A 14946-nucleotide genomic window follows, 5' to 3' on the forward strand; every position below is an offset into this window, starting at 1 on the left:
AAAACCAGAGCAGCAAAAAAACATAAACAAGAAAAAAATCACACCTAAATAACAAACCCCATATCCACAACCACCACCCCCCCCAGGACTGCAAATCCCATATCAAACAAAACTGTGAACATCTTAGCATACATTTTCAGTCCAGAGTCTAATTGTTGGCAATAGAGTAATTCCTCTGCAGTACCAGTCCTTGTCCCTATTTCAACCTGAGCTCCCCAAACCACACTCCTTTCAACTGGTTTGTGCATTATGGATAAAAGGACTCCCCTGCTAGATGAAACCAATGGATCACATCCTCTGAAATCCTTTCCTTAAAAGTGGGCAGTCCCAGCTGATTCAGCAAGAGATGCACAAAAATCGTCTCAGTACTTTGCCATAGGATGATCTGCCTGATCTTAGAGAGTAAAGGTTGGCTTATCCTCTAAACAAATGTAGTGACAGCAATTGGTTTCAAAGTTCTTTTTCCAACTCCTTATTGTAGCTTTATGAACTCCTGGAAGGCACGTAAATATCTGACAGTTTTTGTATCCTCATTTTTTAAATGTATAAACTTTTGTTTGCTTTGAAGGGTTGCTTAGTTCTTTTGTTCATGTTTTTTGTTTGGTTGGGTTTTTCAATTTTTTTCCCCCTGATCCTCTGATTCCTTTTGTGTTCCAAGTTACAATGCTCAGAAATTCCCCTAAATAATTTTGTACATAATTGTCACTTTGATACAGAGGCATCTTACCTGCATTCGAAGAACTGAGCTGGGATCCCAGAAGCAGTTCAACAAAGGTCTCAGTATGGGCTCTCCTATTCTGTGAGAAGCCAAGATTCAGCTACCTTCCCTGGTTGTTTCTGCTGAGGAACATAAGAATGAAAAAAAGGAGGAATCACCAGTGTTAATTAGATGCCAAGTTATCATGGCTAAAGTGCTTCTTTTAAGACAATTCAGGTACTTCAACATTTATGTTACAGACCCGTCACAACATTTAGAAGTTTTGTCATAGGAACCATTGCTTAACCCCTTTTTCACTGCACATTAATAAAAGCTGGAAAAGCAGTACCATATTTCTAGGGTAACTTAGGTTCTTCTGACTGTAGCTTAGTAGTAGGACAAAGATCTTTCACTATTTTTTTTTTTGTTGTTGTTGTTGTCTTTGTTAAGTGACCTAATCATTTGTCAGTTTAAAAATAACATTTTTTTCATCCACATCTCAACTACCTGGTTTCTTCTCTCTGCCTCTGAGGAAAGAAGGCATACTTTTAAAGGCCTTTCAAAACTCTTAATGATATTTGTTAACAAGTAAGTTTTGCTGGCCCTCCTGTTTTCCCTTTATCCACTTATTTATCTCCTGTTCTTCTATAGGTAGCACATAAAGTAATCTAAGGAAAAAAGTATTTCAGAAAGTCATTCTGCTAATCCCTTGGGATGAATCTCACTCAGATCAATACATGGCCTTTACCACACCTTAGGTAAGATCATTAGTAGAGACTCTTTGGCCCTAAAACCCTACAGTGTAGAAGATCTGCCATCCACAAGGACAGAAACTTTTGATACATTTAATAAAAATATGCTGCAATGTGTAAGATTTCCTTCACCACAACAAGCACCACTTAATTGTAAATCCATATCCTTATCACTGCTAGCCTGCCTCCACACCAAAAGAGATGTTTTAATACATACTTAATGTTTTTATGGCTTCTTAGCACTGTGTGCTATCCCATACATAAAACATTACTCCCATGCCCCAGTTTAGGAGGCAGCAGATTTCCACCAACAAACACCAAAATCCTCAGACCAAGATGCTGGTGCCCAGGGTATGCTGCGTCTAGGAACAGGCCTCCCCAAAACCAAACTCTGCCTGTAGGGCTGTCTCTCCAACTTTACCTTCCTCATGGTAATTGTCACAACTATTCAAAACGTCTAAACCATTTACAGCACACAAATGCCTATAAAAATTGACATTTCAGCATGTCAGCTTTCACACACATCAGTTATAACACTTAGCGTTTCATGGTTTACCAAGGCAGATGTGTTCCTCCATCTTGCTACAGCATACATAGTAGTTCAGTCTCTATGAGCTTAGGGAATTAGACCAAAACAATCAAAGCAATGCAAGAGACATCACTAGACCCGCAAGAGAGGGCAATGCTGCTGCTCAGCAGCCAGGCACATTTCCCTCAGCACTCTCAAAACTCCAAAGACAGAATAGTCCTGTAAGGCAACAGCCTGCAGTAGACAAACGTCAGTAAGGGAAAAATTGCAAAAATTACAGAGATTGGAAAATCTGCTGCTAGTTTAGATATTTCAGGGGAAAACATGTACCAGAAACTGTTCTTGGAAAGCCATATTAAAGATACCAAGGAGAAGGAAAGCGCTTCTGAACTAGAAATAACCAAATGTTTCCAAATGTTGCTTGGAAAGGCAATGCTAGTAACGTGACAGGGCCAGATCAGTGACAGTGAGAGAAGGGAAACAGAATGGAAAGATGAAAATAAGTGTTGAGAACTACCAGAAAGAACACCACCACTGTCTCCTGTGCACAGGAGCCCAGCTGAGAAAGGGCAGAACTGTACCCACCAGTGAAGGTCGGCCCTACAAACCCAGAGGGGAGAGCAGAAGGCAAAGCAGGAGGGGTTCCAGGTGTACTTCCCACAGAGATTCCCCTCCTGAGGGAGCTGCAGTCTGTGGAGAGCCCATGCTGAACCAGGGGAATGGCAGGAGAGGACAGGCAGCAGAGAGGAGGCAGTATAAGCTGACCAGAGCTTCCCATTCCTCAACCCACTGCACCCCTCAAGTAAGTGATGTCCCTGTCTTTGTCTTTACCCTCAAGTTTGTTTCCCCCTCCCCATTTTAGTTCTCCTATTTCTCCACAGGGTGGAAGTGAGAATGCGGCTGGGCAGGTACCTAGCAGACAATCAAGGTCACAATGAGAAAGTGCTGTGTGTTTGCATTGCCTTATATGATCTTAAAACCACATTTACCCTTTGTCACTATAACATAAGATTCTTGACAGCTATACTTTTAAAGGTGCATTGAATACTTGAGAATTAAAGCTACAGTAGGTACTATGACTGAAACTGTTCATTTAGACAAGCCAGCAGAGTCTGGTAAACCAAGGCTTAATTGTCACCAACAACTCAGAGGTAAACAGGTAAGAGATTGCTCTCCATATGGGAAACCTGCGAGTATACCTCCCACTGTGACACAGGCATGTGAAGACTAACACAAGGAAACACCAAAACCAAGTAAACACTTATTAAGTATATTACGATAAGTTCCTTCTATAGGCAACAGGTTTCATCTCTGCTCAGGCAGACTATAAAGCAACATTCCAGCTACCAATTTCCTTTTAACTTGTACTGGTTTTCTTGTAATTAATTAAAGAATTTCCATCAGCTTAAATGGGAGCAGGACCAGACCCTTGAAACAGCGATTGTTTTTGAAGCACTGCAAGCAATGAAACTTGCCACAACATTCAATAATTTATGATGACCTTTTTTTTCTTCTTGTCTCTGCCATTACCATTGGACTGTGCTAATCATTTCTCAATCCCTTCATGAGTGAAAACAACAAAAAAATAAGGATGTGATTTTTTCAAAGTTTGTCTCATTTTGGTTTTGTTGGTTGGGGTTTTTGTTTGTTAGTTATTTTGGCATTTTTTTTGTGTGTGTTGTTTTGTTTTTGTTAAATAGAGAACAATAATTCAAATGGATCAAACTTTGGAAGACTGATATAAGCAGACCTTTGCACAGGGACTGTAAATTAACCTTACTCAAAATTACCACAAAGAATATGCACAGAGATTTGTTTTAAGGATGTTTCTGAAAAGAAAAAACAAAATGGAAAAAAGAGGAACACAAAACAGAACCAAAAACCCAACAGTTAATTAAATTATGGCTGTGCATTTATGACATCTATATATAGCTGGCACTTAACAAGATTTGCATCCCTCTGAATAAAAGCCAAGAAAGTAAGTGATTCAGTAAACCCACTTATATACAGATTTCCTAAAGTGCCATGTGAAAAGCTTTTATTAAAAAAGATTGAAATTGCTCATATCTTAAAATAACTGCAGCACATGATGTAAAATATACTACACTCAGTTTGAGTTTTTGGAATTCAGAAGGTAATTAGGCCCCCATTCTTGGAATGAGAGCTCTGCCATTATGATTACTGTCGAACTATAAAATTTTCTCTTCACAGATTTCTACCCTGTCAGAGATCATGTAGGAAATTACTGTTAGAAAATAACTGCCGAGAATCACAGAATGTTAAAGGTTGGAAGGGACCTCCAGAGATCAAGTCCAATCTCCCTGCCAAAAGCAGGATCACCTAGGGTAGTCCACACAGGAATTCATCCAGGTGGGTTTTGAAAGTCTCTAGAGAAGGAGACTCCACCACCTCTCTGGGCAGCCTGTTCCAGTGCTCTGTCACCCTCACTCTAAAGAAGTTTCTCCTCATGTCAAGGAGAAAGAGTAGCCTGATTTGGCCACTTATATAAAAAAACCCAAACACACGTTTCTCTATACTTGTGTACGCAGGGTGATGACTGGGTGAACAATTTTAGGGTGTGCTTTGACCTGCCCAGAGGAGAGCTGGGCAAAATTTATTCACAAACCACAGAATTTCTGTAAAATGCAGTTTCAGCTTGAGATTTCACAAATTCGGTGTAAGATAGTAAAAGTAATTTGTTCAGCAATAATTTTGATTTGATTTCTATGGGTGTTTCTGGTCAGTCACACCTGCTTGTCTATCACTACCACAGATGAAGGTGAACAATAATAGTTTTTAACCCAATGGTCTGTAAAAGGAGGAAAGTGTCTTTAGCCAGACACCTAGAATGAAATATAGGCAGTTTTGTTTGCTGAAGGACGCATGAACCCACAATCTCCAGGACAGCTATTTTCATAATTTAAGTATTATGTGAGGCTTCCAATTTCCCTCTCTTCTGCACATTGTAGAAATATGTAAGTATACCCAAGTACCAAACCAGACATAGTTCTGGTTTGTTTTATTGGTTGATTTTTTGTTTGTTTGTTTTAACTGCAAATCATTTGAATAATTTACAGATGTGGAAAATAAACATTTCATTTTACCACAGCATGTTTTTGTGAACACTAGCTGAACCTCTTCTTAGTTTTCTGACTCAGTGAGACAAGTACCCCCCCCACACCCAAATTAGAGCCTTTGAAACAAATTTTCAACTAATTTGTTTAAATTGTTGATCAGCTAAGGCATGACAATCAAATTATTTACAGAATCCTTTAGATCTGAATGTGCAATAATGAGAGAAGTAGTTAAAAAATAAACAGCAAAAAGCTTAATATTAAAAACCAAGTCAATTTTTCCAGTGAAAACTAACTCAAAATTTTAAAGATTGTGTTTAAAAGTCTTAGGTCTTACTTAATAATTTGTATTGCCTTAGTCCTTGGAATTCATCCCATCTGGAAAAATTATATTAAGAACCACTGGTAGTACGAGTCATGGTTTCCAGTATTTGCTCTTATCTTTTTTTGTGGAAGTAATATGGAGCAGACAGAGAAAGAAGGTCCAGCTCAAAATCCTTCAATCTAGCTCCACTTACTAAAACTCATAGGAAATCACTAGTAAGTGCCATGTCAGAGCTGGGCCAGGGAAAACTGAAAGCTAAAAACATTGTAAGCAAGGGTGATTATACTTACTAAGACTACTCTGAAAGCCATTAAATAGATTTATTTAATATTTATACTGGAGCCTACAGCATTAGGGTCATGGCAGATGAGCAACCCAACACTTGGCTAAGATAACCTTTGCTGCACATAGGTTCAGCAGGAACAAGCTTGCAGTTGTCACTAAACCTTTAGCTCTGTTTTTCTCAGTAAATTTGTTTCACCTCAGAGCTACATAAACTCAGATATTGTTTCCATAGCTACCATCTGTACATTAATCTCTCCCTTGACCCAAGCATAAATTCCTAAAAACATGTCTTTTCTACAGCTTTGCACTGTCAGGAGTGGCAAATTTTCATTAGTTCTTCTAAATTCAGAAAACCTGACTTCCAGCATATATTCATGGAATTTTACAGGGCAGATCAGAAAGATTGCATAACATGGCTTCACTTCAGTGTAGCTAATGGAGCAGCAAAAACCATAAGAAATTAAATCTTGCGCAGGCTAATCAAGCTTGCATACAACAACCACTTCTGAACATCAAGTGCTACATATCAGAGGCTGGAAAGTGAATCCAACTCAGGAATAACAGACTGCCAGTCAATGAATAGAGTATCACAGGCCTTACAACTTAAAAAGCAAGTCGTATGTTAAATTGTATGATGTACCAGAAAAATCACCACCTGAAATAGATAGAAAAAGTACAGGAAAAGCCAATCTCTGTTTGGAAACAGGGTAGCATTTGTGACACCCAAACTGTTTCATTTCACCTCAGGCAGCAATCCAACACTACTAAGCTATGACCACAAACCACATATGATTACAACACATTTAGGAGATTGTGTCATAACAAGAGTTTATTTCTTAATAAAATACATGGAGTATCAAAAAGGGCATAGATGTCCTTTGTATTTTGCATGTCCTTCAATGGCATGCCTGTCATATCACAGAAAGTTAGGGTTTGGAAGGGACCTCCAGAAATCAAGTCCAACCCCCTTACCAGAGCAGGATCACCTAGAGTAAGGTCACACAGGAAAATGTCCAGGCGGGTTTTGAATGTCTCCAGAGAAGGAGACTCCACAACCTCTCTGGGCAGCCAGTTTCAGTGTTTTGTCACCCTCACAGTGAAAAAGTTTTTCCTTATGTTCACATGGAACCTCCTATGCTGCAGTTTGCGCCCATTGCCTCTTGTCCTATCATTGGGCATCACTGAGAAGATCCTGGCTCTGTCCTGCTGACACTTGCCCTTCACATATTCAAAAACATATCCAGAGGTATCACACAAGTATGAAGCAATACAGGGCACATCATATAATCAAGATTCATTTTACCTAATGCCTGAAAAACTGCAAAGTATAATGCACCCTTTCAGCAAAATTTTTCATTCACAGAATTCTTACATAGACCTCCAAATATTGTGTCCTAAATAAACACAGTTTACATTCCTTATTTTAAAACCTTTACCTTTTTTTTCTATTAAACAAACGTAGGAAAGAAAGTGCCTCCAAAGCAGACCTCTGTTAATGCAAGTTGATTATATAATCCTATTGAGCAAGTCATTCAGATTTTACCTTACAACTGGGTTTGGCTGAAGTCTTGCTGCTGACATTACAAGGCAATTCCAGAATACCATTAGAAGAGTATTCTTACCATCACAGTAATATTTTCTAGCCTAAATTTATTCAGTTAATATCCTTTTTTCCTGGGACAGCAGTGTGCTTCAGCTTAAGCACTCATTTCTCTGGCCCTAGCATTTATCTCTGCTATGCATTATACAGACCTATTACACATTTCCCTTCAGCCTTTATGAGGCTAAAAAATAATTTCTCTGGTTTCTCTTCTGAGGCTGCTTTTTGATGCCCACATCCATCCTAATCAAAATAATGGAGTTTTTGACTGCAACAATCCAATATTATTGTAAATTAAGACCAAGATGTTAAAAGACATAAGCTTAAGCATAGGCTTCTGAAATGTTGTTTGGGCAGTCGGGAGGTCAAAAACTGAAAAAGGCATAACTAGACCCCAAATTCAACAGAACCTTCTGGGTGGGTTATGCTGAAATCTAAAAGGAAATTTTCTTCATATTATACCTGAACTCCAGCCTTTTTCATGTGACCTTCCTGCACACATCAAGACTGACCCAGTGAAGAATATCACTCTGCTAGACTCAGGTCTAACCAGCATTAGGAATGCAGTCAAACAAAATCCTAAGGCACATAGTGCAACACCAGAGAAAACATGAGGAAACAGACTCTTGGGAGGGGTGATCTCTAAGAACCAGTTAGATTTGGATTTTCTCAAAATCACAGATATGTGCTCTAGTATGGAGATATTTCCAAGCAGAAACCAGAAATATGTACCTCCACCCTCTTCTGGTTATGAAGAGGATGCATGACAGGTCTGTGCTGCCTGGCAGAGTGAAAACTTTATATAGTGGGAAAGGACCATGTGATATTGTACAGAAGGCAAAGACATCAGTAATCTGCTGAATATAATTGAAACAATGGGATTGAGATCATATCATGAAAGATGTCCCTTGCATGCTAACTTGCTCCTTCAGTTTGCTCTACAAGTGACATTACAAGAGTATTTTCTGAGTCACCATATTCCATACACTGCAGCTCATAGATGGGTCAAACCAAAGGAGGATCCTAATACAGAGCAGAATCTGTTGTGCTCAAACAGACCTTTTGTGGCCACACTTTAATACCTCCATTGACTATTTTTTGAGAACTTGCATTTACAGGAAGCAGCATGGAAAAAAAGACCTTGATAAGGAAAGAAAGGTGAAAAGGGGAAAATAAGAGGGTAAGGAAACTTTTAACAATGAGATTAGGAAGAAAGATGCGGTGTCAGCCGTGAGTTGGAACTAAAACAAAACAGAAGAGTTTTTTGAGGGCTTTATTATATACTTTACTAAGAAGGGAAAAAAAAAGGGAAGAAGGAACTTTATTATTAGACCAATTTTATTGTGATTGTAGTAAATTTATTACTTTGGATTTTTCAATTTCAGAAAAGCTTAAACTATTTTTATTTTTAATGAGTTCATCTGTTTTCATTCTGAAGTGACACCTTTGTTTATAAAATCATAGTATCATAGTACCAGACAGGGTTGGAAGGGACCACAAGGATCATCTAGCTCCAACCCCCCTGCCGTGGGCAGGGACACCTCACACTAGATCAGGCTGGCCAGAGCCTCATCCAGCCTGGGCTTAAACACCTCCAGGGATGGCGCCCCAACCACCTCCCTGGACAACCCATTCCAGGGCTTCACCACTCTCATGGGGAAGAACTTCCTCCTCACGTCCAGCCTGAATCTCCCCACCTCCAGCTTCATTCCATTCCCCCTAGTCCTATCACTACCAGAGAAGTCCCTCCCCAGTCTTCTTGTAGGCCCCCTTCAGATACTGGAAGGCCACAATTAGGTCACCTCAGAGCCTTCTCTTCTCCAGACTGAACCACCCCAACTCCTTCAGTCTGTCCTCCTAGGAGGAGCTCTTGATCATCCTTGTGGCCCTTCTCTAGACACCTTCCAGCACATCCATATCCTTCTTGGAATAGGGGCTCCAGAACTGGATGCAGTAGAATACATAGTATACACAGAATAAACCAGGTTGGAAGAGACCTTCAAGATCATCGCGTCCAACCCATCAACCAATCCAACACCACCTAAACAACTAACCCACGGCACCAAGCACCCCATTAAGTCTTCTCCTGAAAACCTCCAGTGATGGCAACTCCACCACCTCCCCAGGCAGCCCATTCCAATGGGCAATCACTCTTTCTGTATAGAACTTTTTCCTAACATCCAGCCTGAACCTCCCCTTGCACAGCCTGAGACTGTGTCCTCTTGTTCTGGTACTGGCCGCCTGGGAGAAGAGACCAACATCCGTCTGTCTACAACCTCCCTTCAGGTAGTTGTAGAGAGTGATAAGGTCACCCCTGAGTCTCCTCTTCTCCAGGCTAAGCAACCCCAGCTCCCTCAGCCTCCAGGTGGGGTCTCACCAGAGCTGAGCAGAGGGGGAGAATCACCTCCCTTGACCTGCTGGCCACACTTCTCTTGATGCAGCCCAGAATCTGATTGGCTTTCCAGACTGCAAGTGCACATTGAGAGCTCATGTTGAGCTTCTCATCCACCAGCACACCCAAGTCCCTCTCCTGAGGGCTGCTTTCCAGCCAGCCACTGCCACTGTATTTGTTCCTGGGATTGTCTTGACCCAGATGCAGGACCCTGCACTTGGTCTTGTTGAACCTCATGAGGTTGGCTTGTGCCCACCCCTCCAGCCTGTCAAGGTCCCTCTGGATGGCATCCCTTCCCTCCAGCGTGTCTGCTGCACCGCACAGCTTGGTGTCATCAGCAAACTTGCCGAGGATGCACTCAATGCCACTGTCCATGGCACCGACAAAGATGTTGAACAAGACTGGTCCCAGGACTCATATCTGAGGGACTCTCACTCTTTGGGTGCAGCCATCAAGCCAGTTCTTTATCCATCTAGTGGTCCACCCATCAAGCCCATGTGTCACCAGTCTTCAATTAAAAAGATTTCAAAGGCTTGAGAAAAATAAAACATTCTGCATCTTTCTCTCTTTTCTGCCCTCCCTCAAGTTTAGCAAAGGGAAAAAAAAAAAAAAAAGGAAAGAGAAAAATCCAATCAAGTGAATTTAAATCAAAACATTTCTCTAGTTTGTCTAAATAGCTTAGAACAAGGCAATACTAGGAAAAGAAGGTTTGCTACCATATTAGTCTCTAGAATTAACAGCTTTCATGGCTGAGTACTCTTATGTAGCACACACATTTTTCCCTTTCTTTCTCTTTTAGGACAAGAAAAACAAGGGGGCAGGCAGAACTGTCTGCATAAGCATTTATATTTCTCTTGCATCTCTGAACTTTGTTTCCATGCTGGTTGTTCTGCAAGAAGGGCACCAGCTCGCACACTGTGAGCAGTGTCTTCCAGCTGCCCGAGAGCTACAGCACTGCTTGCTTTCCATCACCATAAATTATACCATCAAGTGTTACATACCTAATCAGTGACTGAAAAAAAATCTTAATTACTGCTTTGCCCTCGTGAGGTTCAACATGTTACAATGCAAGGTCCTCCCTCTGAGTCAGGCCAATGCCATGGACAAATACAGGCCGGGTGCAGAGTGGGTTGAGAGTAGCTCCAAAGAAAGAAACTTGAGTGTATTGATTGAGAAGCTCAACATGAGTCTGCAGTGCTCTCATGCAGCCCAGAAGGCAAATTGTATCCCGGGCTGCATCAAGAGGAGTGTGGCCAGCAGGTCAAGAGAGATGATTCTGCCCCTTTACTCTGCTCTTGTGAGAACTCATTTCAAATACTGTGTCCGGTTCTGGTGTCCTCATCATAAGAAGCACACAGTCCAGACAAGGGCCACAAAGATGATCCAAGGGCTGGAGCATCTCTGCTATGAGGTTAGAGTGAGGGAGCTGGGGTTGTTTAGCCTAAAGAAAAGAAGACTCTAACCTTATAGCTGCCTTCCAGTACCTGAAGGTATCCTACAGGAAGGCTGGAGAGGGACTTTTCATAAGGGTATGTAGCAACAGGACAAGGGGGAAAGGTTTTAAGCTGAGACAGGGTAGGTTTAGACTGGATCTTAGGAAGAAGTTCTCCAGAACAAGGGTGATGAGATTATGGAATATGTTGCTCAGGGAGGTTGTGGATGCCTTCTCCCTGGAAGTTTTCAAGGCCTGGATGACTGAGGCCTTGAGCAGCTGAGTTTAGTTGTGATGTGTTCCTGCTCATGGTGGGGAGGTTGGAACTAGATGGTCACTAAGGTCCCTTCCAACCTAGGCCATTTTATGATCATGAAATTCTCCAAGGCTGGACACAATTTTGCTTTGCAATCCAGAGGATGAAAAGGAACATGAAGCAAGTTAAGCAATCAATACATTTTATAACATTATATTCTCTTACTACTTTTCTACTTAAAAACTAATTTTGTCCATGTGCACACCTACGTGCTCAAGTTGTGAAATTCACCAGAAAACTTACATTGACTGTAATTCTCCATCATCTTTATAAGGTACACCTGCCAACTGCCAGTTAATAATTTCTTATCATCATGTCCACCTACTTAATTTATAAAATACAGAGTTATTTAGTACTTGCATAAAGCAAGTGTAGGAGACCTCAGCTTAAAAGTCTGATGCACATGAAAACATCCTTGCTTCTCTAAACTCTTTTTCTAATCTTGAAGCTGAATTCGGGTTTCAATTTTGCTGTTACTTGCTGTCAGGAACAAGATTCCACACCCCTCCTCACCACTTTGTGATACAAAATTACCATGTTCGATACTTCAAATCAACTGCTCATTTAAAATCAAGCTCATTTAAACTGAAGGTTTACAAAATAAAGACATAGCAAAATTATCCATGACTACATGAACTTCTGAGGATTTCTCATTTATTTGTATGCATGCATACAAATATATGTATATAACCCTATATTAAATATTCTGATATCAACACACCTTGTCTTAGCCTAAAGAGGTATATTATTGACCTCCTTCTGCCTCCTACAAGGGTTCCAGTTTATGCCATGGCAATATTAAGTGGCAAGCCAAGTATGAAGTTGGGAGATCCCTTAGGTTACTCTCTGAGTTGAAAAAAGAATACAAGATCTATTCAGATGATCCTCCTACTCTCTGGAGATTTGTTTAATGACTGATTTTTGCCACAGTTGTGAAGAGCAAGGGAGAAACTTGATGGCTTTTGGCTAACTGTGGTTGACAGTTGGTGCAGGTCTTCCTGCTGCCTGCTGTAATGAGAAAATCAAACTCCTCTGGAAATGCTACAGAGGCAGAGGTTCCCACCCCCACCCTCTTCAAACAAGGAAATACCATACATAGAATTTTGATTTTGGCTAGATAATACATATTAATTCCCCAGCTTATGAGCAGTGATCTCACCACAAAGCACAACAATAAGTCATCTCAGTGAATTATCTCTCAACATGCAGCCCAAACTGCACATGTTCTATGTTCTTGGGGGGGAGGGGGGGATTAAAAAAATATTGTGGCTTGTTGTGAATTAAGAAAATAATGCACCTATGATACACCTGAGATTTTTTGCCTCCCCGTCCCTGAATGATTTCTTAAATGGCTTTCTTTGTCACAGCTGAACTAGAAGGTCGTATTTTTATTCTTTTCTGAGCACTTACTCAGCCTCATATCGAACTGGAAAATTATGGCTTTGAGTGTTACTGGATTGAGAAAAAACCAGAAATTTTCTGGAATCAGGAATTTTCCTGTAAGACCAGAAAGAATATAATCCTCACTCAAACTACAGAGAGTGCTGAAACTGAATTCAAGGGGCCTGAACAGCATCCTGAAACTCTTATATCTAAGTACAAATAACTACTACCTGTTGCAACTTTTCTCCATCTGGTCCCTCAATACTACAGCAAGAAACACAGAAAAGAAAGTGAAACAAAATTCCAGAAGGCAAAACTGTTACATTATTTAGTCCTTTAAAATTCAGATCAGCCCATTAAAGAAAAGATCCACTGAAGTAGAAAGAGGATGAGAAAGATCCAAATAATTACTGTTTATTTTCACACTGCATTAATACCTAGAGGTGTCAATCTTCATTAGAATCTCTGTGCAAGTTCGGCATATTCACACTGCAAGAAAAGATTATGTCTCATAAGAGACTAGTAAAACCAAAACAGTTAAAGCAATATTTCAAGGGAAAAGGGAAGCAAGCTGGGAATAAGACAATATTATCTCCATAGTTAATACTGAGATCTTGGGCTCCAAGTGACACACTGATGTCCACAAAGTTAACCAACTTTGAAAGTAGCAGAGGAACGAAAGCAAACATTAACAGGCATTGTATTCAAACCCTTTAAAATAATCTCTCAATTCTCTGCACTTCTTAGAAATAAGAAAAAGTTTGTTTTGAGTCTTGTAGCTACTAAATTAATGTTAAGGGTAAAATGTCTTCTCAGGTGTGACTATGTGCAAGAATGAGAAAATGGGTATTTAGGTGTAACCTGTGCTTAGGAGAATTCCTAATAAAAGTAATAACACGTTGATAACTGTTTTCCCTTCAAATGCAAAGGGTTTAGCCAGGCTTGACAGAAACTCCTGGCAGAAGAGTGTATTGCCACCACATACAACAAGAGCCAGACAGGTTCAAGTGAGCAGTGCAGGGTGAGCTCTGCACTCCTGGACAGTTACATATGCATTCAGTAATGTATCTGGCAAAGTTTTACTGAAAACCAGGCCTCTTCCTGTGAGCTTGTCTGCTGGGCTGGGCTGACACATAGCAAACATTTACACTCTCAGATATTCAGAATGAGTCCATGTATGGTGGCACACACAACAATATTCAGTAGACTACAAAACATTTTTAACTTATTGGATGGTTTTCTTCCTGAGACAACTTTTTTTTTTTTTTTCCTTCCCCTTTTCAACCACTACTCCTAAAATGATTGCTGCCACTAACAGCAAAATTCAATCACCTATTTTGCCTTTACAGTCAAGATGCCATATCCATATCTTACCATAATGCAGACATTTTCTGCTAGTTTATCAGTAACAGGTGAGCAACTTTGCAAGAACCTTCCCACATACGAAGTTCAGTTAAATTTGTTATACTTGAACTATTTTTCAGTATGAGCATTGCATATTGCCTTTACAACAAAACCACCACCAACAAAAAAAAGATGCTTAAATTCAGCCAGTATTTCTCTGCTTTGCTAGAGAAACCCTCCCAAAACAAAGTATCTTCTCAGAATCAGTAAGAAAAAAAATTGCAGTCTTAAAGACATAGGAAATAAGTAAAAATTAGAAATTATTCAACTACATGTATGAAGAGAAGAATTAAATTTTTAAAATTTATATGTTAATTATAACTACACTACTAATTATTCTTCAAATCCATCAATGGAAACTCTTTGAGCAAATCGTATTTTATCATCTCATCAATCACAATGAAGTCTCTGAGAAGTCAGTTTCTGTAGGAGCTGGAATCATAACTCGGAGCAAAGGCTACACATGTCTAAACGAATTATCTTCCTACCTAGGGTGGCTTCTACCACGAACAGGAAGGAATTCTGCAAAAAAATAATTAGACCTCACAACTTCTCTCTGAGATGACATTCCCATCGCTGATTTTCAGGCAGAAATCAGAAAGACCCTTCAGAGTAACACTGAATGCCCACTGACATGCAGAACATAGACTTGATAGATGCTGTCTGCAGAATTGTCTTTTCACTGCCTGAAATATTTCTGTAGTGTACCCAGTTTCTTCGAAGTTAGTTTAACCTTCACCAGGATATTTTTAGAGTA

General features: G+C 40.1%; 1 protein-coding gene across 4 annotated transcripts in view; it reads right to left on the reverse strand.

The window, feature by feature from the left end:
- Positions 1-757: 757 nt before the first annotated feature.
- Positions 758-14946, reverse strand: part of SUGCT (succinyl-CoA:glutarate-CoA transferase) — a 484791-nt gene continuing 470602 nt past the window's right edge. For 3 of the 4 annotated variants that reach the window (XM_054161379.1, XM_054161378.1, XM_054161376.1), the window contains one exon: positions 764-840. In XM_054161379.1, coding sequence (XP_054017354.1) covers positions 793-840 — 48 coding nt within the window. In that variant the 3' untranslated portion in view covers positions 764-792. Of the gene's footprint in view, positions 841-14946 lie in introns of all 4 variants that reach the window. The other variant, XM_054161377.1, reaches the window with a different exon arrangement.

This window comes from Dryobates pubescens, chromosome 4, assembly GCF_014839835.1.
Source record: "Dryobates pubescens isolate bDryPub1 chromosome 4, bDryPub1.pri, whole genome shotgun sequence".
Classification (NCBI taxonomy): Eukaryota; Metazoa; Chordata; class Aves; order Piciformes; family Picidae; genus Dryobates; species Dryobates pubescens.